Source organism: Podarcis pityusensis (assembly GCF_964106645.2).
Source record: "Podarcis pityusensis genome assembly, chromosome: 16".
Lineage (NCBI taxonomy): Eukaryota > Metazoa > Chordata > Lepidosauria > Squamata > Lacertidae > Podarcis > Podarcis pityusensis.
This window is the reverse complement of record NC_138041.1, coordinates 25494525-25520523: the sequence shown is the minus strand read 5'-3', so window position 1 is coordinate 25520523 and position 25999 is coordinate 25494525. Positions and strand designations below refer to the sequence as shown.

At 49.1% G+C, this 25999-nt stretch overlaps 1 protein-coding gene and 1 long non-coding RNA gene across 2 annotated transcripts; one reads left to right on the top strand and one right to left on the bottom strand.

Moving 5' to 3' along the window:
- The first annotated feature begins 128 nt into the window (after positions 1 to 128).
- LOC308466053 lies at positions 129 to 6993 on the top strand. The gene is made up of 2 exons (XR_013980642.1): positions 129 to 2091; positions 2123 to 6993. It is a non-coding gene; the product is annotated as an uncharacterized lncRNA (long non-coding RNA).
- On the bottom strand, positions 6625 to 25671 carry PRODH (proline dehydrogenase 1). Its single transcript, XM_080986370.1, has 14 exons — positions 25312 to 25671; positions 23746 to 23954; positions 19712 to 19746; positions 18804 to 18947; positions 17364 to 17428; positions 17126 to 17242; positions 14756 to 14835; positions 13618 to 13699; positions 11094 to 11186; positions 9793 to 9939; positions 9193 to 9368; positions 8468 to 8566; positions 8238 to 8326; positions 6625 to 7262 (listed from the first exon to the last, which is right to left on the bottom strand). Exons 1-14 carry the CDS (start codon positions 25648 to 25650, stop codon positions 7069 to 7071), a joined length of 1869 nt encoding a protein of 622 aa, XP_080842496.1. The 5' UTR covers positions 25651 to 25671; the 3' UTR covers positions 6625 to 7068.
- Between the last annotated feature and the right edge of the window lie 328 nt (positions 25672 to 25999).

Below are 25999 nucleotides of genomic sequence, written 5' to 3'. Positions count from 1 at the left end.
GAAGGAAGAGAATAACGCAATGAAATTTCATACAGTAGCAACTGGTTTCGTTGAATGAAAATCCAATTAAAACTCTTCAGTTTAACTGATTCAGCAAAACTGATGAACTTGATACAGTCATACCAGCTTTTCACAGTCATTTGCACCTGTGGCATCCTCTTGCATGCAAGAAGTGGTAGGATGCTTCTGTTCAGAGAGCAGGATTCTTCAGCCACTAAATGCACCTGGGTAGAGATGAATACTTTCATACTCCTCCTAGAGCTGGAAGGGGTGCCAAGGGTCATCTAGTCCAGCCCCCCTGCAATCACAGCTAAATAAGCCCTGATAGACGGCCATCCAATGTCTGTTTAAAAACCTCCAGCGAAGGACAGTCCACTCTCTTCCAAGGGTATCCTTTCCATGGTCAAACAGCTCTTACCCTCAGAAAGTTCTTCAGAAAGTGTCAGAATCTCATTTCCTGTCATTTGAATCCATTGGTTCGGGTCCTCCCCACTGGAGCAGGAGAAAACAAGCTTGCTCCATCTTCCATGGGACAACCCTTTAGATATTTGAAGATGGCTTTCATATCACCCCTCAGTCTCCTCCAAGCTAAATATAGCCAACTTCCTCAACCATTCCTCATAAGGCTTGATTTCCAGACACTTTTATCATCTTGGTCACCTTTCTCTGCACACATTCTAGGTTGTCAATATCCTTCTTAAACGAAGGTGACAGGAAACTGAAAAGTGAATACAGTCATACCTCTGGATAAATACGCTTCAGGTTGAGCACTTTTGGGTTGCGCTCCGTGGCGACCTGGAAGTAACGGAGCACATTACTTCCAGGTTTCACCGCTCGTGCATGCGTAGACGGTCAAAATGATGTCACACACATGCGCAGAAGTGGCGAAATGCGACCCCCGCACGTGCAGTCACGTCTTATGTTCTGCTCGGGATGCAAACGGGGCTCCGGAACGGATCCCGTTCGTATCCCTAGGTACCACTGTAGAGTAGTACCTTGGGTTACAGATGCATCAGGTTACAGACGCTTTGGGTTACAAACTCCGCTAACCAGGAAGCGTTAAGAACTTTGCCCCAGGATAAGAACAGAAATCACACTACAGCAGCAGGAGGCCCCATTAGCAAAAGCGCGCCTCAGGTTAAGAACCGTTTCAGGTTAAGAACAGACCTCTGGAACGAATTAAGTTCTTAACCCAAGGTACCACTGTAGTGATGGAGACAGGAGCAGCTCACTAGGGAGGGCATTCCACAAATAGGGAACCGCCACCAAAATGGCCCTGCCACAAGGCAGCGCTCACTGGGGAGACCACCAAGCCTCGTGTCCCAATCATAGGATGAACTTTGAACTGGCTCACTGTTGAGTATTGTCTGGTTCCCTCTTTCAACATCAGCCAGCTTGCGTGCTTCTTTCAGCTCTTCAGGTGCCAAAGGACTCAAGCTTCCATCCGTCCCAGCCAGCATGACCAATGGTTAGTGTCAGGTGGCAGTGGATCCAACCCCCACGGCAGGTCGCCAGGAATGGATAAGACAAGCAAAAGTTCTTACCAACTGCTTTTTATTCAATATTCACAGAGAGATGCTTGGAAATGCAGTCTCTTGGAAATAATGGCATTGCCCTGAGTGAGTCTCCACTAACTCCCTCTATCTCTTCATGCGTCATCACTATGGGTGCTGAGAAGTGCCCTTTGCCTCTGAGCCCTTTGCTCTCCTGCTTTCAATGCTTGCCGGTTTCTGGGAGGGAGGGGCGGTCTGCAATGCTTTCTAAAGACACTGTCTGCTGTTCCCCATCTGGTGCTTCTTCTCCCTTCTCTCCCATTATTTCCCAGCTCCCCCCACCCCTTATCTGCCTCTGAGCTGTGATCTCCCTCAAAGCCCTGTTTTAATTCTGAACTGTCATCTTCTTCTCTGAAAGGGTCAGGCTGGGCAAGCGGTCTCTAGCATTCCTCCTCTGCCCAGTCCCTGACAGTTAGGGATGCGGGAAAGTTGAGTCCAGCAGCATGTATAGGGCCACAGATCCCCCACTGCTCATATAATGCCAGATGGATGTGTGTGTGTGTGTGTGTGTGTGTGTATGTATAACAATATAATCTCTGTTGCGGGGAGTTGTGCTCTACTGCCTATAGCTCAGTGGTACAACATCTGGTCCTAGGTTCAATCCCTGGCATCTCTGGGTAGGGCTGGGAGAGACCACCTGAAACACTGGAGAGCTGCTGCCAGTCAGTGTAGACAATACTGAGCAAAATGGACCAAGGGTCTGCAGCAGCTCTCCACTGGTCCATATAGCTAAGGAATGTCTATTTGATGGATAGCCAACATAGCATCCTCCAGATGTTGTGGAATGCCTTTCACCAGCCAATAACCAGGTACGATGGGAGTTGTAGTCCAAAACATCTGGAAGGCTCTACGTTGGCTGCGCCTGGTCCACACACAGGACTCTCGCTGGCACTGTGAACGGTGCAGGGCTTTTTCAAGTCTTGCTGATGTCACGCAAACCATTTATGATCGCTGTACAATAAAATTGGAACACGCTTAATCTCCTCTGCCCTCTGCTGGACAAGATTTGTAACTTTAAAAAATGAAATGCTTTGAGAGATTTTGCTTTCGCGTTAAGGTGAAGGTAAAGGGACCCCTGACCATTAGGTCCAGTCGTGACCGACTCTGGGGTTGCGGCGCTCATCTCGCTTTACTGGCCGAGGGAGTCGGTGTACAGCTTCCAGGTCATGTGGCCAGCATGACAAAGCGGCTTCTGGTGAACCAGAGCAGCGCACAGAAACGCCGTTTACCTTCCCGCCGGAGTGGTACCTATTTACTTGCACTTTGATGTGCTTTCGAATTGCTAGTTTGGCAGGAGCTGGGACCGAGCAACAGGAGCTCACCCCGTCACAGGGATTCGAACTGCTGACCTTCTGATCAGCAAATCCTAGGCTCTGTGGTTTAACCCACAGTGCTACCCGCGTCAGGCTGCTTCAAATAGGGATCTTCATTGCATACCACTTTCATTTGTAATGTTTCAGTTCCGATACTTTGCAATACTCTGGCTGATGTTTTAAGATCATGGTGCGGGAGAGGCCATGCCAGCCCTCATCCAACAACCAAGGAGCAGTATCTGCTCCAACATTCACTTTCCTCTTCCCTTCACATCCCCTTTTCCTCTTGTATTATGTCTCTTCCATAGTGAGCTTGCAGGCAGGGATTGTTATCTTCCACACGCACAACACTGTAGAAAATTTAAAAGTGTCAAACAAAAACGCTGAGCCATAGCCAACATTATCTGTCCGGTAGTGCAAGAGTCCTAGCGTTAGGGGATGGCAAGGCTTAATAGCTGAAGAAGAAAGGAATCCAACACAACAGCTGCAAGAGCAGAAGCTTCTTCTGCATCCATCTTTGGTTATGCCTTTTGGTTTCCCCTTGTGCAAAGGCATTCCATCAACACAGCACATATACCATTAATTGAGGGCTGGATCAAATGCAATCCCAAATCCCTGTGCTCCTGTTCCCCCCCCTTCCATCCTACCCTCCCTCTCCCCGATCTGTTCCCCCACCTCTCAAGTCAGCCATCATTCCATGCTGTTGAGATCTTAGGAAGCTCTTAGCATGGGTTCCCCCATTTTTCTGAACATTTTTGGTACTTTACCTTGTGCAAAACGCCGCCGTCGCCAGTACCTCTCTAGTGGCTGGGTACTTTTGGTTGCATAAGCGGAAGTTCACATTAATATGCAAACAGGCATAGCTTGAAACAAAAGGGTTGCAGCATGGAGTGGTTTCCAGGCACACTATTCCATCCCCTCTTCCCATTCATTCATTCGTTCATTCCATTCTTATCCTATCCTGCAAGGAACTCAAGCTGGTATAGGCTTCCACCTCCCCATTTTATATGGGATGCGGTTGGTGCTGTGGTCTAAACCACTGAGCCTCTTGGGCTTGCCGATCAGCTCCTGGCGACCTAGCAGTTTGAAAGCACACCAGTGCAAGTAGATAAATAGGTGCTGCTGTGGCGGGAAGGTAAATAGCATTTCCGTGCACTCTGGCACTCATCACGGTGTCCCGTTGTGCCAGAAGCGGCTTAGTCCTGCTGGCCACATAACCCAGAAAGCTGTCTGTCGACAAACACCGACTCCCTCAGCCTGAAAGTAAGATGAGTGCTGCAACCCCAGTCGCCTTTGACAGGGGTCCTTTACCTTTACCCCCATTTTATGCTCACACCAATCCTGTGAGGTAGGATAGGTTGAGTGAGCAATTGGCCCAAAGTCATCCACTGAGCTTCATGGCCAAGTGGGATTCAAACTCTGGTATCTCAGCTTCTAGCCTGAGAATTAACAACTCTGGCTCCTCAATTTATCAGTATTCTGCTTGTCCTTTTGAGTACTTCTCTCTCCCTTTTAGGTGTTTGTGTGTACAAATGTTGGCAAATTCCAGCACATTAGACCACTAGATACCAAGACCTCAGGAGCATTCAAGGAAGCTCAACAGTGGAACAGGCAAAACAAAGTACTTCTTCACATACCACCTAGTGAAACTATGGAACTCACTCCCACAGGATGCAGCCATGGCACACCTGCTGCATACAAGGCACAAGTGTTTTTATTTTGCAGCTTCCCCACAATGGCAACGAAGTGCAAACTGATATTTCAGCATGCCTCCCCATTCACATTTATCCCATTTCTGCTGGGTGAAAGCACAACTGTTGCCAATGACTTGTTTGCAATATTAAGCCAACCTCACCCTGCTTGCAAATCTGGAAGCTCGCTCAGTGTGCCAGAGGCCTCAGAGAGACAATGGGTGGGAGAGAGACCTGCCGACAGGAGTAAGAGGCCCAGGCTGCACCCGTCCCCATAAGCGTATCAGAAAAGCCTTGCTGGATTAGGGCAAAGGAGGTCTGTTCAATTCAGCATCCTGTTCCCAGAGTAGCCAGCCAGAAGCCTTTTATAGAACTCCCACAAGCAAAACAGCTGTGAGGCAGCAATGCTTCTGCATACCAGTTGCTGGAAACTGCAGGAGCGGGGAAGAGACGCAGTTGTGCTCAAGCCTTGCTGGTGGGTTTCCCACAGGGATCTGCTTGGCCACTGTGAGAACAGGATGCTGGACTAGATGAGCCATTGGCCTGATCCAGCAGTCTCTTCTTATGTCCATAAGTAGTACAACAGTGCTTTCTCCACCTGAGATTCCCAGCCAGCCTTTACTGCCCCTGAAAGTGCAGGCAGAATATAGTCACTGTGACTAGTAGCCACTGATCGCCGTGGTTCTCCTGCGATAAACCTGTTGAGGTTTGAGTTTTATGGATGCAAAACTTTCTCACAAAATGCTTGCAGCTATTGTTTATCTGCTTAGTCTGTGAGACTCAAGGTCAATGCTCAGAGGCAAGGTAATCAATCTACCACTGAGCAGTTCTGTATTCTTTTCTATGTTTATCATGTTTTGCTTTTGTAGCAGGGTGCACTTTTTTGAGTTGAGGTTTTGTACCTTACTGGGGAGATCCAGCAAGACCTTTTACGCTTATAGTAATAAGACTATTACTATAGGGATGCGGGTGGCGCTGTGGTCTAAATCACTGAGCCTCTTGGGCTTGCCAATCAGAAGGTCAGTGGTTTGAATCCCCGCAACGGGGTGAGCTCCCGTTGCTCTGTCCCAGCTCCTGCCAACCTAGCAGTTTGAAAGCACACCAGTGTAAGTAGATAAATAGGCACCACTGCGGCAGGAACGTAAATGGTGTTTCCATGTGCTCTGGTTTCCATCACAGTGTCCCATTGTGCCAGAAGTGGTTTAGTCCTGTTGGCCACATGACTTAGAAAGCTGTCTGTGGATGTGGCGTTTGCCTCCTAGGTGCATCATAAGGAAAGGATTAAATGAGTGTGATGTGATTGGCCAGTGGGAATGCAAGGGTGGAGTAAATATTAGAGTGGGAGGTTTTGAAAGTCAGTTGAGGTTTGGGAGTTGAAGAAGGAAGAGGGAGGATTAGGTGTGGGTTGGTAGAGTTGTATTGTGACAGAGTGTGAGAGGAATTGTCAGGTGGAGTCAGATAGTTGGGAATAATCACTTTGAAGTTGTTAGGAACTAAGATTTAAGAAACTGACAAGAAAAATTAACTGAAACCATAAGCTTGTTCCTGCATTTAAAAATAAACTAGATTATTTGTTTATGTTAACAACTGCCTGGACTCCGTGTGTCCCCGGGAGAAATGGGGTGGTGGCAGGGAAGAAAGCAACCGCAGTGGTGGCACAGGGTCAATAGACGGTCAAACGTCCGGGGGCCCTGTGTGATCGCCACAGTGGATAAACGCCAGCTCCCTTGGCCTGAAAGCGAGATGAGCGCTGTAACCCCATAGTCGCCTTTGACTGGACTTAACCATCCAGGGGTCCTTTACCTTTTACCTAAACTATTACTGATGAATTCTGCTGCCTTCGTGTGTCTCTCTTTGAACTCAGCACAGGAATTGCAGTCCACGCACCCAGCTATTCTGCTGCTTTCTGCCCATGCTCTGGAACTGCTGTACAGAGGCATGGAGACAGGGATGTGAGACTGGATTTGCACACCAGCCTTGTCAAAGCCTGGGCTCACATTCAGGAGGGCTGGGAGTCCTTTCCCCACCAACGCCCATAACATTAACATTGCAACAGACCGAAGAAACTTTAGTCGAGTTAATTTTATTGAGCGACAGCCATCTCCATCTTAGGTGCTACAGAGCCTAGGGTTAATCCCAGAAGTGGCGAGTGGTGCTCAGAGGTGATCCTTCCTATCTCCCTACATTCCCACATACACGTAAACACTCAAAATCCATCAAATGGCAAAAGGCAGGGCACCTTGGTGCCGGAACAGAAACTTCAATTCTTGCATGGCAAGGGGGAACTACAAGGTTCACCCGCTCCTCTTATGTACAATCCCAGCAAACAACACACCCGGACTGCTGTAATGTCCACTGCCAACTGGGACAGCACAGTCACTTTGTTTTTTTTAAAGAACGGCAAAATGGCATTGGATGCTTTCAAGCCTTCTTTACCCCGCTGGCGCACCTTTGCACCAACGGTTCTACCCTAACCCACCTCCCCAAGGAAGTGGGACCCGGAAGGCAAGTCTACGGTAAAGCTGGGGCTGAGAGAAGGGTTCCCGCGAACAACCGCCTTTTCAGCTCCATCCAGAGCAGGTCTTGCTCCTCCTTGGCTCTTGCCATGAAGCCTTGATTCTCCTGGGCTCTCCGGGAAAGGTAAGGGAGGACTTCGTTGACGGGCCCATAAGGAACGTACTTGTACACAGGGTACCCCGCCTGACCTGAAGAACAAAAGAATGGGAGTTGGTGCAGGCACAAGACCTCAGTACAGGCCCATCCACAGTGCTGGATGAGCAGATTCGAGGACAAACAGAGCTTCAGGAACGCTGCATTCTATGCTTAAGGCAAGGGTGTGGAACTGGCATCCTGCGAGCCTCATCAGGCTTGCCAGACTTTTGCCCCACAAGCTGGGTATCAGGGGTTTGCAAAGTTATGTGTGTAAACTCTATTTTTTCATATATTTTTTTTAAAGTTGGTAGTTTGCTCATTCCCTCCATTTCTTGGAGAAAAAAAATACTGTGGTACCTCGGGTTAAGAACTTAATTTGTTCTGGAGGTCCTTTCTTAACCTGAAACTGTTCTTAACCTGAGGTACCACTTTAGCTAATGGGGCCTCCCACTGCTGCTGTGCCGCCACTGTGCGATTTCTGTTTTCATCCTGAAGCAAAGTTCTTAACACAAGGTACTATTTCTGGGTTAGTGGAGTCTGTAACCTGAAGCATATGTAACCCGAGGTATCACTGTATTGAAGTTTTCACAGTACAATTCAAAGAAGAAGCTGATCTACCAGAAATGATATACAAGAAATACAGTTGCACCTTGGCTCCTGAATGCCTTGGCAGTCGAACATTCCAGCTCCTGAACTATCGAAACCTGGAAGTGAGTGTTCCGGTTTTCGAACGTTCTTTTGGAAGCCGAACGTCTGACGGGGCTTCCGATTGGCTGCAGGAGCTTTCTGCAGCCAATCAGAAGCCGTGCTTTGGTTTTTGAACCAAACAGACTTCTGGAACGGATTCTGTTCGACTTCTGAGGTATGACTTTAATGTAGAAATAATGGCAGTGGCACCTGCCTGAAAGGTGCCGGAACTCAGTTCTGGCGAGTTCTGGCTGAAAAAAAGCTCTGGTTTAGGGGAACCCTTGGTTCACAGTGACAGTTCTCTAACTTGGGGGTCCGTGAATACACACATGCTCACTTACCAAGAGGGAAGGTGATTTGGTCACACATGCCCAGGAGCTGCCCAAAGTAGATCTTGTTCTCTGAAGGGTGGATTCCGAGATCTGCCATCCTGCATAAGGGAAGGGAAGAGGGGCAATTAAGGTCTATGCAAAATGATGCCCCTTCAAGAGGCTTTGCTGGCCTGGGGGGCTCCCAGCTGCCAAGCGGCACAGGGGCTACAGTGTGTGTGTCTCCCCCCAATCCCCAGTACCTGCGAAGTGTGAACTTGACTGTGTCTTTGTTGTGGGAAGCCACCATCACGTTGGCCTTACGGCTGTGCCGGATCTCCTCGAGGATGTAATCCAGGCATCTGCAAGGAATCACAGTATTGTGGAGTTGGAAGGGAACCCCAAGGGTCATCTAGTCCAACCCCCCTGCAAGAGGGGATTGGAAATCATGCCATTGCTCATGAGCCTGCCTTTTCCCTCCTGTGGCTCTCAAAAATCTGAAGATGCACATCACAGGAACACCAGAAGCTGCATTTCCACAGACCGTTGGGGTACATCTAGTTCAGTACTGCCTGCACTGGCTGGCAGTGGCTCTCCAAAGCTACAGGGAGGAGACATTCCCAGCCCGACCTGGAGGCGCCATTTGAGACTGAACCTAGGGCTGCCTGCATGCAAAGTTGGTGCTCTACCGCTGAGTCTCAGCCCTTTCCCTAAAAATAAGATTCTAGTCCACATGGTTCAAAAAAGAGTTGAATCAAATCGGAAACTGCCTTATACTGACTCAGATCCATCTAGCCCCGTACTGTCTACACTGACTGGCAGCAGCTCTCTGGGGTTTCAGGCAGATGATATGCCCAGCTTCAGCTGGAGACGCCAGTGGGGAATGAACAAAATAATAAGCAAAGCATAAAAGGAAAAAGGATTGTGGAGGGGAGAGGAAAGCGAGCATTGGAACGGCAAATCCTCTGCCTCTGAGCAACAGGCCCACCTGTGGTACATCTCGCTGGTCGCTTGGTAAGTCGGATTGATTGGATCCTCGTAGCCCACTTCGGCTGCCCGGCTGCGCTCCTGCTCCATGTAGGCGCCTCTCACCAGCTTGGCACCAAAGTGCCAGCCTTCCCGGCGTGAGAGCTCCACGTCCACCGTCACCGTGTCGTAAGCATCCTGCTCACAGGGAGGCAATACAGAGAAGATGCCTGACGTTGAGTCCGACCAACCACTTTGCCTACAATCAGTACATTCAGTATTGCCCACACTGACTAGCAGCAGCTCTCCCAAGGTTTCAGGCTGGGGTTTGAACCCGGGACCATCTGCATGCAAAGCAGGTGCTCAACCACTGAGCTAAGATTCTGGTCCTCATGGTTCCCAATCAAAGAACAAAGCTCCTTTAAACTGAGTGAGGCCATTGGGTCCCTCTACCCTAGTGTTGCCTACACAGACTGGAAGTGGCTCTCCAGAGTTCTAGGGTCTGCCGCACAGAATCTCCTGCATCAGCCGCAACCTTGCACTGATCCTGAGGATGCCACCCCCATCCACGTTGTGTGCAAGAGCAAGCCCTCTTGAACCCACTGCCTGCCTGGTGCCTCACCTTCAAGTAGCACTGGTAGGTGTTGAAGACGGAGGCTCTCTCCTGGTTGAACTTCCGCTGCATCTCCAGGGTGAGGCGGCTGATGGCTGGCTGGAAGTAGGTTTGCTCAGCATCCACCATCAGCCTCACGCCTGTCTCTACGGCTTTCTGGAAGCAAGCAAGGCGGTGGAGTGAGTCGCAGCAGCACAGAGGACATTACCAGAGGTCGGTTTTCTGCTACCTAACCAAAGCCACTGTCAGAGATGGTGGAACCTTTCTGGCCCGGGGCTGCATTCCCCTTCTGAGTGAACTTCTGGGGCCACATGCCATTAGATAGATAAATACAGTGGTACCTCGGCTTAAGAACTTAATTCATTCTGGAGGTCTGTTCTTAACCTGAAACTGTTGTTAACCTGAAGCACCACTTTAGCTAATGGGGCCTCTTGCTGCCGCTGCACAATTTCTGTTCTCATCCTGAAGCAAAGTTCTTAACCCAAGGTAATATTTCTGGGTTAGCAGAGTCTGTAACCTGAAGCGTCTGTAACCCGAGGTACCACTGTAGATTGATAGATATGTGTGTGTGTGTATGTATGTATGTATAATTAAATTTCCAAAAACTTCACACAGACATCATAATTTTTCCTTTCCTTTTGTCGACTCCCCATTCCATTTTCCACGGTGGTTTTTTTTTTAATTCCTCCTGCTTACTGCACCCTGTCTTTCCTCCTTTATATCGTAACAACACAACAATCTCTCATTCCTTCTGTCGCTCCTAGTTCAAATCCTGCTCGTGAATTCATCATCCTGTAATATTTAAGCAGGCTGATAAAGGCTTCCATTCTTCCATAAAGCAATCGCCGTTAAGTTCTCTTATTTTAGAAGAGTTTGGATTTGATATCCCGCTTTATCACTACCCAAAGGAGTCTCAAAGCGGCTAACATTCTCCTTTCCCTTCCTCCCCCACAACAAACACTCTGTGAGGTGAGTGGGGCTGAGAGACTTTAAAGAAGTGACTGGCCCAAGGTCACCCAGCAGCTGCATGTGGAGGAGCGGGGAAGCGAACCTGGTTCACCAGATTACGAGTCTACCGCTCTTAACCACTACACCACACTAGTTGTTAACTTGGCTGATTTCAACATAGTCCTTTACCTATCCATTCTTCTTTGGCGGGAACTACTTCATCTTTCCATTTTTGTGGGCCGTGTGCTATTTTTAATGGGCGCCAGCTTCTCCACCTCACCCAAACAGCCCATCTCTCTCTCTCTCTCTCAGACCCAGGAAGAAGAGAAGAAAGCGATGAAAAACCCTCCCCAAATTCTTACCTTGGCAAGAACGTCCATCCTCTGCAACATTCGCTTCATTTGGCGCTCTTCCTCCTCAGTGAAGCGAGAGAGAAGTGGCTCCAGCTGCCCTGTCTGGAAGAAAGGAAGACACTGAGGATGTGGGGCAGATTTTTTTTTTTGGGGGGGAGGGCAGGGGACCCTCATTGTACCCACAGAAAGAGGATTGTACATGGCAGCAAATCACTCTGCCACTGAGTCAAGGTTCTGAATAAAGCGATTTTTTTTAAAGGTATCAGGATTCATAGAATTGTAGCGCTAGAAGGGAAAACACGTATACTCAAACTGTTGGAAAACCCAAAGAGCTTTTAAGTGCTCCACCTTGCGTGGGATTAATCTGTGCAATTTCAACCGTGCAAGGCTGAAATTGCTCAGGTTAAATGAGTGTAAGATGCAATCATATAGCACAGTTTTTTGGATCCAGGATACCCTAAGGATCCCTTGCATATCCCAGCTTGATCACGGAGATGATCCGCAGCGACATAGCTAGTTGCTCCCTGTGTTACAGAGGCCTGGCTGGTCTTGGCCACAAGTTGGGTATCTGGTTTTGCCAGTCCAGTGTTGTGGAACACTCTCTTAGCAGAGGCACACTCCTTGCTTGCATCTCAAATATTTTTTAATGCAGTTGTCTAAAATCTCCCGAGTAGCCAATTTAATTTTGGGACTGCTTTGCATTGCTTTTAAATGTCTTTATGATCCTGTACCCCACCCTGGTGTATTGTGAGACAGCAGTATGTATGCATGATTATTAATAATAAAATATTAAGCACAGTTGTACCTTGGATCCCAAACTCCCTGGAACTCAGATGTTCTGGCTCCCGAATGCCACAAACCTGGAAGTGATGGTTGCAGTTTGTGAACGTTCTTTTGGAACCCGAACGTCTGACGGGGCTTCCACGGCTTCTAATTGACTGCAGGAGGTTCCTGCAGCCAATCAGAAGCCCCGATTTAGTTTTCAAATGTTTTGGAAGTTTAACGGACTTCCAGAATGGATTCCATTTGCCTTCCAAGGTACCACTGTAGTAGTACTAAATAAAAGAGAAAAGTGGTTTTGTAATTTGCTGGAAGCCACAGAGTGTCTGGGGCAACCCAGTCAGATGGGTGGCATATAAATAATATAAATAATACATACATACATTTATTTTTATTACTATTATTATTATTAACAACATCTCATAGGTAATTGGATAACTAGCTGCACTTTCCAGAAGCAACTGAAGACTTGATCCAACAGGATTTCCCAGCTGAATAAACGGGTCTACAATCATTCAACTTCTTAGGGTTTTTGTCTTGCTTTCAAACTATGTGCCATTTTTGTCTTTTAAAAGTTATCAGAAAGTGATTAATATATCAAAGACAATAGCAATAATAAAAAGCAACTAAGGGACGCGGGTGGCGCTGTGGGTTAAACCACAGAGCCTAGGACTTGCTGATCAGAAGGTCGGCGGTTCAAATCCCCATGACGGGGTGAGCTCCCGTCGCTCGGTCCCAGCTCCTGCCAACCTAGCAGTTCAAAAGCACGTCCAAGTGCAAGTAGATAAATAGGTACCGCTTCGGCGGGAAGGTAAACGGCGTTTCCATGCGCTGCTCTGGTTCGCCAGAAGTGGCTTAGTCATGCTGGCCACATGACCCGGAAGCTGTACACCGGCTCCCTCGGCCAATAAAGCGAGATGAGCGCCGCAACCCCAGAGTCGGCCACGACTGGACCTAATGGCCACGGGTCCCTTTACCATTTGAGGAACTGATTAATGTGCTTTGCAGCCAAAAGAGGGTGCCAGCCAGGCACCAGCTCTGGGATCAGCCCTGCTGCTGATAGCTGCTACCCAACCTGGTTTTTCCCTCAGCTGGAGAGGCGAGATTAAGGCACAGCTGGTGATATAGAAACTGGATGACTGTTAACATGCATAGGCAGCTCTAGTGCAGCCTTGGCCAACCAACTGGTCTTCAGCTACTTTGGATTAAGCCTCAGCCACTTATGGCATATGATGATAAGGAGTGACAGAAGCTGAAGTCCAAAATAATAATTTATATACCGCCCATCTGACTGGGTTACCCCAGCCACTCTGGGTGGCTTCAAACAAATTAAAACACAGAAAAACCTTTTCTCTATCCACTTCCCCTGTGCCATGCATAATCATATGCTGCCTCTTCCTTGCCTTTTCTCTAAACCTTGCCTTTTCTCTAAACCAGCTATTCCCAAACTTGGGTCTCCAGCTGTTTTTGGACTACAACTCCCAGCATCCCTAGCTAGCAGGACCAGCTGTCAGGGATGATGGGAACTGTAGTTCAAAAACAGCTGGAGACCCAAGTTTGGGAAAATTCCCCAAACACTGCAAAGTTTCCTCAGAGTGGGAGACGCTCCAACTGTCAATCATTTCAGATGCCCCAATGATCTCGCTGCTTCATTTTTGATAGTGGGGAAGATGACAGGAAGGGTTACTTTTTCCAGCAACCTAAGGGACTTATGTATGTTCCCCACCCCCACCCCTCCTTGCAAGCCATTTACCTTAATGTTTGGAGTAAGCAAGAGTTTGGAGATTTCCGTCCGGGAATCAATTAGGCTGTTCCAGTCGAGCAGGTCCACTGTTCTGGGGGTGAAGGGAAGAAAGAGAAGGAAACTGTTGCACGACCAGGCTTTGGCAGGCAGGTAACTTAACAATAATTTTATTATTTACATGCAGTCCATCTGACTGGGTAGCTCCAGCCACTCTGGGCAGCTTCCAGCAAAATATTAAAATACAGTGGTACCTTGGGTTACATACGCTTCAGGTTACAGACTCCGCTAACCAAGAAATAGTACCCCGGCTTAAGAACTTTGCTTCAGGATGAGAACAGAAATCGTGTTCCTGTGGTGCGGCAGCAGCAGGAGGCCCCATTAGATAAAGTGGTGCTTCAGGTTAAGAACAGTTTCAGGTTAAGAACAGACCTCCAGAACGAATTAAGTTCTTAACCTGAGGTACCACTGTACTTTTTAGGAGGGAAAAAGTGAGTCTTATAGAACAAAAAATACGGTAATATAGAACATGCAGAGTTTCTTCCATCATGTGGTCCATCCAGCTCAATATTGTCAACACTGACTGGCAGCAGCTCTCCAGGGTTTCATGCAGGGAGTCTCGCCCAGCCCTACTGATTGATTTCTGTTCTTATCCTGAAGCAAAGTTCTTAACCTAAAGCACTATTTCTGGGTTAGCGGAGTCTGTAACCTGAAGCGTATGTAACCAGAGGTACCGCTGTAAGGGGAAAGGTGTGTTCGTCTTATGGAGCGAATGCAGGCTGCGCAGCTATCCCAGAAGCCAGAACAGCAACAGGGATCGCTGCTTTCGCTGCGCAGCGATCCCTCTTGTTGTTCTGGCTTCCGAGATTCAGAATATTTTTTTTCTTGCTTTCCTCCTCCAAAAACTAGGTGCGTCTTATGGTCTGGTGCGTCTTATAGAACGAAAAATACGGTAGTTCCCTACCCTTGTGATGACATTTTCAAGATTCATTCTAACCCCTTTGTGTTCATGTCCCCAGACGTGGCAGCCATTCCCCACTGCCCCAGAAACAGCCCAGCAGATTCCCCAACATGTGTGTTGTCCTCGTCACTGCTCTACAAAGCCACCCCCATAGTCTTGTTCCTTGGACTCAGAAGCGAGGGGGCTTACCCTGACACGCCCAGCTTCTCGCCTGTGAACCAGTGCTGACTCTCCGCCTTAGTGGCAACCCCCAGCTTGGCCAGTGCTTCCTGCCAAGAAACCAAAACGAACCCATTTTAATGGTTAGATATGAATATTTAAGACATTGTTATGCTGTTTATCGCTCCCCGAAAGGGATTCCAGAATAGCTTGACAAGATCCATGATCGGGCTTGCAATCGCTTAAAAAAAGAGGAACATTGGGGGGGGGAGGAAGGCACAACACAAAAGGAAAAAGGATTGAGGAGGGAGGAGGAAAAACGAAAACAAGGCACCACTTCTGAAAATTACAAGGTTCTATCTGATGTCAGCCTTACTCAGATAACCCACTGAAGATAATTTCAGTGGGTTGACTGAGCAACCAGCTGGGGTGGAAACAATTCAAGCATCTCCCAAGTCCTGTGTCATAAATTTATCTCCCCTCACCGTCCCCTCAAACCTTCTCCCTCACACATGGTGCTAAGAGCGGCTTTGTAGGGGTGGACTTTCGAGTAGGGAACAGACACAGCTTCTCAAAACCAAGTTGGCTTTGAATAAAGAAGAGAGCCGGAAGGGTTTGCTGCAGATCTCCTGAGCCCCAGAAGAGCTCCCTCTTTCATCAGAGACTCACCACAGCTCTGCGCACCAAGATAGGAATGTGAAAGCCAGCGGTGAATTCCAGAAATAGTCTCTCCTACCTCCCCCCTCCGCTCCTTTTACAGAAGAGGAATGAACCCCCTGCCAAATCACACCCAAAGGTTTACTATAGTTCAGGCTCTTGATTCTATCTAACAGGCGCCTCCAGGAAAATACTACAGATGGCGCATGGCGGCCGAAAACTACTCACACCCTCCCACTATCAGGTTTTCAGAGATATGATGCTTCTATGCGTGGAGGTATGATTTTGCTACCGGAACTAATAAGGCATCAATAATCCATCTGCTCTAGGTAAGGGGACCTCAGCTTGTTTCAGGTTCAAGTTTGCTCTTTGTCTGAAGCCAAAGAGAGCATGCTTTATCGCAGCAAAGGAAGAATGGATACAAAAACGTATGGAATATGTAGAAATGGCGAAGCTTACCGGAAGAATAAGAAATCAAGGTAACAAACTTTTTATAGAAGAATGGAAATGGTTTTTGAATGTTTACAGATAAATTGTGAACAGATAAGAACATTGGCAGGATTATTGTATTAACCTGCAGTTTCATAAGAGTATATATTTAAAGATGTACAGTGGTACCTCGCAAGATGAATGCCTCGCAAGACGAAAAACTCGCAAGACGAGTTTTTTGAGTTGCTTCGCAAGATGAATTTCCTTATGGGCTTGCTTCGCAAGACGAAAAACGAAAACGTCCTTTTTCTTAAAACTGTTCAATGCATTCCTATGGGAAACCGTGCTTCGCAAGATGAAAAAACTCGCAGAACGAATTAATTTCGTCTTGCGAGGCACCACTGTATAAATGAGCAAATTAAGTTAATTTGGATATGCAGAAAATATTAAAAATAAATTTAAGGAGCCGCAGAAAGAGGGGGAAGGAAGTCAAGTTTTGAAATGTCAAATTGATTGTAAAATCAGTGAAGTGTACAAACCTGGAAAGTGTGTGTGTGTGTGTGTGTGTGTGTGTGTGTATGCGCATGCTTTTTCTTAGCGTTTTTAACGTTTTGGTTTTAAATGCTTTGGCTTTTTAAAAAATGAATAATGTTTATTGTATTTTGCTTGGTGCCCAGTTATTTGCCATGTGGCACTTGCACGCTCCGCCCTGGGATCCTCCAGTGATGGGCTGCCTGATCAACCCGGCCAATAGAATCACAGAATTGTAGAGATGGAGGGGACCCTGAGGATCATCTAGTCTAACCCCCTGCAATGCAGGAATATGCAGCTGTCCCATACAGGGATCGAACCTGAAACCTTGGCGTTATCAGCACCACACTCTAACCAACTGACCTAATAAATGAATGAATCAGAGGTTCAAGCATGAACAGGCCTTTTCTGCAACCCGAAGCCCTCTGGATGTCTTGCACTACAACTCCCACCAGCCCCAGCTTCACATGGCTGCATGATGCCAGGGCTGATGGAAGAAGCACAGTACCGGCTGGGAGCTGTAGTCCAAAATGGCTGTGCTGCCTGGGGTCTGATGGGAGTTGTAGTCCAACAACATCTGCAGGGCACCAGGGCTGGGGGAAGTCTGGCCTAGCACCTTTCCGGAGAGGCAGTGAGGGCTGGATTTTGGAGCCGAAATGCTGCCCCTGATCTCAGCCCCGTTTTGTCCGCAGAGAAATGAGGCAGGGTCCTCTGGAAGAAACTCCATCAGCCCCCGCTGCTCCCCCCAACCATCCCACCAGGGACCAGAGCACGAAGACTCACCTGCAGCTTCTCCACCTCCAGCTTGGTCTCCAGGGCAGCCAGACCCACCTTGCCCTGCTCGGCGGCCAGCTGGTGGAAAAATCGCCTCCATTTCACCAGCACCTCTGAGAACTGCAGCTGGAAAAAGAGGGAGAGAGAGGAGCATGTCAGTTACGTGCTGGCATCAGCAACGTGGCCTTTCCAGGGGAAAAATCGGAACTGCAAAATTTCACATGCACATTTTGTCGGTTCTGCTTACCAGGAACTGAGGCCTCCCCAGTGCGGTCAACTTAATGGCAGAAAAGCCGTCTTCCGAACTGCCACCTGCCAAAGAAAGGCAAAGCATGGTCACCCTCTCTGCCCCTTCCTCCATGAAGACGCGGGCAGCACCCTGTGGGGGTAGCCTGCATTTCGTCCTCAAAATAACCCTAAGAGGTAGGCCAGGCCAGGTCGAGATTAAAATCCAGAGTCTAGTAGTCCATATCGGCCTCTTTTAGCCACAACATCACATTGGGCTGCTTTGTGTATCACAATTATGAAGACGTTGTGTTTACTGCAGAGGCGGCTAGCCGTTTTGTGGACAGCGAGCCACATTCAACGTTAGCCAGCCCTCTGGGGGCTCCAAGGCAGCCGCAGCTGGAGCGACCACAGGCAACGCCATCTCAGCTGATCCGTGCAGATCAGCTGCTGGGTTTTTGCATGTCTCCTAAGTGGCGTTCCCAAAGCAAAGGAAGGATTGGACTCTGATTAACAGAATACACACGAGGCTTGACCAGCAAGACTCTGGGAGGGGTGCCAATAATAATCCCTCTCTCCACACCCTGTGGCCCAGATCGTTTTATTCACAAAAGAACTTTTTACACAGTGTTAGTAAGAACCAATCAGATTTCGTCTGAGCATTTCAAAAACCCCACGTGGAACAAAGTCAGATCAGAAGAAATTCTTCTAACTACAAAGAAACTTATTTCCTACTTGAGCATGCATGTGTAGTTCAGAATAAATAAAAGAGGAAGCAAGGAGGAATGCTTTTAGGAAACTACGGAGGTCATAAACAGCAATAAACAGGAGAGAAAGGATGGCAAGGAAAGATTAGGCATCTTTATCACCTCCATGTGAAACTATTTCCTGGCCCTAAGATTAACAAACTACATCAAAGTAACCTACTACCTTTATGCACTGAGGATGTCTGATGAAGCAACTGGCCTGTGTTTCAGAATGCTTATACGTGCCTGTCAGGTGTAGAGAAATCAGAGATGCAGAAGCTTGTGGGATTTGATCAGAAACTATTGTCAATGAATCAAACCCAGTCAATGCAATGCTTTCATCGTGGACACAATGGCTCGATGCATATTTTATAATTCCTCATAGTAATCCCATCTGATCACTACATCCTAAACCAGGACTTGTTTGGTGCTCCTGGTGCAAGGTAGGTGTGATTCAGCTATGTGTGCTTACACACTGCTTGTTCATTGGGAAGAGCAAACCACGGTTTACTGTGATATGAAAAAAATCAACTCCTTGGCTCTCAAAAGGGTACCCAAGCATGGCTGATATGAAGTGGAGTTTACACCATAATATAGCAAATTTGATTTCTGGCTCATCTCCCCAAGCAACCCGTTGGCTGTCCAACTAGGCTGTTGCAAGAGTCAGTGCAGGATTTATTATGTTACTGTTTCCCAGAGGAGCTTATCCTGCCTACCAGAAGCCTCGATGCATCGCAGGAAGGTGTCCATGTGCCGGTCGCATTTAGCTTCATCCGCGTAGAAGTAGGTGCGGGCACTGATGACCCCATCCCGCCGGTCGCCAAACTTGCGGTGCACACTGTAGCGCTTCTCTCTTTGCTCTGGGGTGGGGGGAAGAGAGAGAGACAGGACAGGAAGTGAGAGCAAGTGGACTACTGCAATGCGCTCTACGTGGGGCTGCACTTGAAGACAACTTGGAAACTTCAGCTGGTCCAAAATGCAGCCACTGAATTACAGACTGGGGTTCCATTTGGATCTCATATAACTCCCTGTTTGAAAACAGCTGCACCAGTTCTTTTCTAGGCCTCTTTGACACTTGAGGTATACGTTCTTAGCAACCCCTTAGTCTTAGGGTTCTTAGTTGTTTTAAATAGATGAAAGGCCTTTGTTTGGTGGCGGCATAGCTACTCCACTTGCCAAAAAGTCGTGGGGCTGCCTCTGCCAATCAGTGCTGATACTACCTAGCTAGATAGACCTTTATTTTAGTAAATAAAATGGCTGTGTGGTTTTCGTTGGCCTTCGGGACACCCAATTAAAAGGAGATTCCTCTATACCAGGCACAGGCAAACTCGGCCCTCCAGATGTTTTGAGACTACAATTCCCATCATCCCTGACCACTGGTCATGTTATCTTGGGATGATGGGAGTTGTAGTCCCAAAACATCTGGAGGGCTGAGTTTGCCTATGCCTGCTCTACCCCAAAGGAAATACAAAAACGAGGTTGTTCCATTTTTCTGCCCTGGGAAAATTTCACATTAATGAAGACCCGGGGGGGGGGCGGGGGAGTGGGGAGCGATCTGGAGAATCAGGGGAAGGAAGAGAAGGCAAACACTAAGGACTAGAAACATGAAAGCTGCTTTACTTACTGCCAGTCTCCTTCTCAAATGCAGAGGTACAGGAGCTGAAACGAAAAGATGAACACAAGCCTTATTTCAGCAACCAGAGGCAGGCAAACGGTAGGTCTCTGTGTGGCTTGCAGCAGATTTCTGACACCCAGTTGTTTAAACGCAGCCTCCCTCCCCCCAGCTAATCTGCTGCCTCTTCCAGATGTTGGACTCCAGTTCCCATCAGCCCCAGCCAGCACGGCTGATGGTCAGGGATGATGGGAACTGTAGTCTGACAGCATCCAGAGGGAGCTAGGCTGGCGAAAGCCTACTGAACGTTAGCAAGAAGGTGGCTTCCTTCACCCCTTTTCTAAGTTAGCCTGCTGAGATCAATAAAGCTTGGTGGGAAATCCAGGAGTGGATTTTTGCACGATGGGACTGAGTACACAGCTCTCAGATCACTTCTCATCCACTTGTGCTTGGAGGACCTTGTGGTTCTAATGAAACAATAACGTAATAAATCCTGCAAGCCTGAAGTGTGCTCGCCCCTGTTCTTTGCAGACTTGCCCCAGGCGACTGATGAGTCACTGCAAATAGCAAGTCCAGCCAAGCCATGCATGGGAGGGTGCAGGCAGGCTTTACACACTCTGGGCTTCGCGTGGGAGCAGCCAGCATGCTGCTGTCAGTGAAAGCCACAAGTGCCTAACCAAGGTCATCAGCAACATGCAAATCTAGCATGCTCTGAGCTGCTACATTTGAGTTGCAATCATATAGCCCAGGCTATAGGATTGCACAATAAGAATCAGCTGTTGCACAGTTTGTGCACTGAACTCCTCTGCTGTGCAGTTTCTAAACGCTGCTGCCCCATGGTGCAATTTGTGGACAGAGAATGCTAGATACAGCCCACTAAAATCAAGCATGGTCAGGGATGCACTCATCTAGGCTTTGCAAACAAAATGACAACTCTTCCCCATCCCCATTTAACTTTTCTCCTGCTTGCTCAAGCACAAAAGTTCCCAAGTGGCCGGGATTCCATGTGCTCGCAGCCAGCTTTTCCGCTCTGCAGAACGAATTCCAGAATGACAGGAAGTGTGTGTGTGGGTGGGGGGCCCTGCAGTTATGAAACAGAAGGGAAGAGTTAAAGGAACCAGCGAACTCAAGTTCACTGGATGGAAGCCTGCCTTACAGAGAGTTTGCAACCCAAGCACTCGGCAGAAACCTGACCTGTTCCATTATTGTAAGGTTGCCCCTGTGACAAGGATTAGCGAGGCTGGCCGAGCTCATAAGCTTGTACCTAAGCAGAAGGGAATTTCAGAGGGTGGGAGAAGAGGAAGGGAGGCAGATTTTAGAGCAAACTTTAGTAAGGTAACATGGAGCAGTTTAGTGGAAGAGCATAAACTCTGAACACAAAACGTCTTGGGTTTATTCCCCAGCAGCTGACACTAAGCAGCCTTATACTGTGAGTTTGTGACAAACCACTGGCCCATCTCAGTATTGCTTAGACCAGTGTTTCCCTAATTTGGGCCCGCAGCTGGTTTTGGACTACAATTCCCATCATCCCTGACCACTGGTCTTGCTAGCTAGGGATGATGGGAGCTGTAGTCAAAAAACAGCTGGATCCCAAAGTTTGGGGAACACTGATCTATACTGACCAGCAGGAATGATTTTAGGTGGAGATGAACGGGAAGGACAGAGGGAGAAAAACTTATCCCTATGCGCTCTCCATGCCATGCCCCATTTAAAAAACTGTGCAGCAGCACACAGTAGCCATCAATTGCCTCAGCCTCCCTGAATTTGTCCAATCCTCTTAAAGCCACCAAGCTGGTGGCCATCACTCCCTCTTGTGGCAGGGAGTTCCACAGTTCAACTATGCAGCACATTAAGAAGTCCTTACTTTTATTTGTCCTGAATCTGGGATAGCTCAGCTGGTAGAGCATGACACTCTTAACCTTAGGGTTGTGGGTTCGAGGCCCACATTGGGCGAAAGATTCCTGCACTGCAGGGGGTTGGACTAGATGACCCACAGGGTCCCTTCCAACTCTACGATTCCAGGATTCACCTTCCTTACATGTGTCCTGGTTCTAAAGAGGGAGAAAAAGCTTTTCTCTATTCACTTCCTCCATGGCATGCATGATTTTATAAACTCCTCTCCTGCTGCCTCTTACTTGCCTTTTCTATAAACCAAATGTCCCCAAAGCTGCAACCTTTCCCCTCCCCACAGCCTCCCCAGCAGAGGCTGTCACACAGCCTCTGCACATGTTACAGGCAGCTGCTCTGTTTGCATAAGGGACCCGCCTTCCCATCAGCAGACCAAACGAAAGGGGAGGCTCGCCCCTATCCAATCACGCTGCCCCCCGAGTGTTTGGATTCCCTCCCCTCCTTTTGGCAAGCCCCAAGTTGCACATTGCGTACCAAGCAGAGAGAGAACAATCCACCTTGTGACGCAAAGGCAGCTTTGGTTTCACCATGGCCTCCTGCCAAACAGCTATGGGAACTGGGTTCATAGCCTCATAGAGTTGGCAAGGACCCCAAGAGACCCCCAAGCCCAAGCCCCTGCAAGGCGGGAACCACAGCTAAAGAATCCCTGACAGGTGGCCACCTGACCTCTCTGTTTATAGGAGAGTTTGAGGTAGTCCTTTCCACTGCCACACAGCTCTAAGTGCCAGAAAAATATTCCGAACGACAGCCTCTTATCTTGCCATTTGAATCTGCTGGTTTATACCCTCCCCTCTGGGAGCATCAGAAAACAGGCTTACTCCATCTTCTGTGTGAGCTTTCCAAACTGTGCGTCGGCTGCAGCGTGTAGCCGTGTCATGCGAACGCTCCCTGCATTCCTCCCGGGGCTGGAAAGGGGCTAGTTTAACCTCCAGTTTGTTAGGAAAACCGAATTGCTGTGTCACAAAATGATGCACGTCTGAAAAGTACGGAAGGCTGTGTTCTAGTTTCCGGCACTGAGCAAACATACCTGAGAATGGCAAGGATTGAACTTGCACACTAAGCAAGTGCTCTTACCCCCGCCCCCCGCCACACAGTGGTACCTTGGTTCTCGAACGGCTTAGTCGTCGAACAAATCGGCTCCCGAACACCGCAAACCCAGAAGTGTTCCGGTTTGCGAACGCTTTTCGGAAGCCGTGCCTTGGTTTTCGAATGGTTTCAGGAGTCGAACGGACTCCCGGAATGGATTAAGTTTGAGAACCAAGGTACCACCGTACAGACTACTCATCCAATGAGCTCAGCACTGCCTACACTGACCAGCAGCCCCTCTCTCAAGGTTTCAGGCAGGAGACATTTCTAGCCTTGTAACCTGGAGATGCTGGGGACTGAACGGGAGACTTTCTATGCACAGAGCAGATGTTGTATCACCGAGCCACGGCACACCCCTGTTTTAAGCTCTCCTGTCAATCATCTCTTTGGCATGGCTTGTGTTTCCAAAAACAATCCACGCAAAGCGTATTCGTTTCCCTCTCCACCCTGCCTGAAGCCTCGAGATATGTTTGCAAGGAAGATAAGTTTGCCGAGAGAGACAACGCACAGGAAAGGGAGCAGGAAGAAAGGGGTAGGTATGAACTTGGCCGTTGCACATTGCTGAAATAGTTGACTTGTGGATCCCTCTTCCGGCACTGTCCCCTGGGCAGCCCCAAACATGCACACCACCTGGATTCCATCATCACTCAGCCTGTCTTCGGCTAAACATCCCCCCAAACCGGTCCTCCTCCTTGCTGTGGGGCAGTTTCAACCCGTTGCAGCTGCCTGCAGCTGGGGAAACCACCCGCCAAAACCACTCCTATCTTTCAGCAAAGGTGACAGAGCAAAGCAGCTGACCTATCCCTTGCAAGCAAGTCAACACTTGGAAATTACATAAGCCACTTCTTCTCCCCAACCAAGGACACACACCTCTCTCTCATGCAAAGCCAAGACCTCTTTACTTTCCTGCCCCCATCCTCTCACATTTCCTTCTCATGCAATGCAACACGCCCAAGGAAGGAAGCTCCCTTTGCAACATAGTAAGTGGCTTGAGCCCAGCCACACACAAACACCCCTCCAGCTGAGCCGCCACAAAGCAGCCTCTCACTCACTCCAGTTCCTTCTTCTCAGCTTCCTCTGTGGTCAGGTCCTCTTCCACGCTGTAGTCCAGCACGGAGCCCACGCCGCAGGCGCTGTAGCGCCGGATGAGAGGCTTGATGGCCTCTTGGTCCTCGCCGGCCACAAACTGCCCGTAGAAGGTCAGTTTCATCAGCTTCTCAAAGAGCCACTGCCCCAACAGCTTCCGGCTGAAGCTCATCAGCTGTAGGACGCAGAGTCAGGGGGTTAAAATGGAGGAGGAAGCAGAGAGGCAACTTTGCTCTAAAAAGGGCCTTGCTAAGCTTTCGAAGGCGTACTAGGAGTCATTGGGGCTGCGGCCACAGCAGGGCTGGCGGCTTCCACGAGCATTTATTTTCACAAAAACTGACATGCAAGCCATCTAGCTTTTTCACTTGCACATAGGTCAGGGGAAGAGCAGATAGCATTACTTCACAACCGCTCAGGAAGAAAAAAAAAAATTCAGGACTTTTTTTTTTTAATAACATTGCAAAATCAAGGAATTGATTGTCTGCATGTGCTTCTCTGTCCTCATCTACTTTTCTTTTTGTGTCATGACTTTTTAGATCATAAACCCTAGGGAAAGGAGCCGCACAGCTTTTATGCATTTGTAAGCCACTCAGTGGGGTTGGGTGGGGGCAGTGACTGAAAGGAAAGGTGCAAATGCTTTGAACAAACACATGTATTTTAATATAAACCTACAACATTCAGGGTTTTTATTGTTCCCCATTACCCACTTCTAAAAAGGCAACTTGGGACACGTCTTATTGCATTTGTATCCCACCTTTTTCTCCAAGGAGCTCAAGGTGGCAAACATGGTTCTCCCCCGCCTCATCTTATCCTCACAACAACCCTGTGAGGTAGGTTATGCTGACAGGAGCAGGCTGGTACCGTAAGCTTCATGGCCAAGCGGGGATTTAAACCCTGGTCTCCCCTCTTGCCACTGGAGGCTGCTCTGGTAGGGCAAATGCAGGTGCTGTCCCCCCAATCTCAGCTGCCGCCACCCCACCTTCCTTTCGACTTACAAGGAGCCCGAGGGGGGGGGGGGCCTCTACCTGCCATTGGCTCTGGCACCACCTACTGTCGGTCTCCCCACCCTCTGCCCTACCATTCCTGATGGAGCATCAAAGGGCAATCAGGTTCTCATGGCAACAGCCTTTGTGTGGGAGGCATCAATTTGCCCTTAGGAGAGTGGCCGGCAATGGGAAGGAGAGAAAGGGAACGAAAGATGGAGAAGGAAGAAGGGGTGAAAACTTGAATAAAATATGGGGGGGGGGGGGAAGCAGGTAAGGCTCGCCCCGTATAATCAATCACAAAATGCGGCACGTGCACACTAGCTAAATGGCAATGCCCACCAACTTTGGGGTTGCCCACCGCCTTCAGGGCTCCTACGGAAAGAAAGAAGGAAGGAAGAAAGAAAGAAAGAGGAAAAGAAAGGAATTGACGAAAAGAGAGCGGAGAAAGAAATGAATAAGAGATGAAAGGAATTGGTAAGAGAAAGGAAAGCGAAAGCAACGGAGCGCATATCCTGCGCGGCGCCCCTCGCGCGACCGCCTCCTCACCTTGTCGCCATGCTCCACCAGCGGCTCGAGCGAGCAGAGGCCGAGCACCAGGAGCCCCCGGGCCAGCTCGCCGCTGCTCTTGCTCCGGAAAGCCTCTTGCGCGTCCGCGAAGTCCACCGCGGGGGGCGGAGGCAGCGGAGTCGGCGGCTGCTGGAGGCGCGCACCGGAGGATGAGGCTGGCGGCGGCTGGGCAGGGTCAGCCAAAGGCTGCTCCGCAGGTGCCGGCGCCGGCGCCGGAGCAGCGGCCGTGGCAGAACGCGGACAGCTCCGCGAGGCGAAGGACTGGGCTGCGCGCAGCGCCAACAAGGCGCCTTTGGAGGTGCGACAACGCCCGGCCATGGCTGCTGTAAAAGACGGCGCCACAGCCCCGGCGAGTTTAAATAGGCTTCGTCGTCCTCTGGCAACGCCCACCGCGCCATTCCATTGGCTGGAGCCCACGCTGGGGGGGACACCGCCCTCCGGTGCCGCGCCCAACCGCTTCTGGTTGCCCACCCGGCAGCTTCCTTATTGGTTAAAGGAGACTCGCCCCTCCGCGAGACCACGCCCACCGCGAGCCTTCTGTAGCGCAACAGACCCGCTTGACGTTTGCTGCGCTTCACGTGAATCTGGATTAGAATGCGTAGCTTTAGGACCGGAACCCAAGCAGACTCGCCTCTGGCATCTGCCAGGACGTCGTCACCCACCTGCG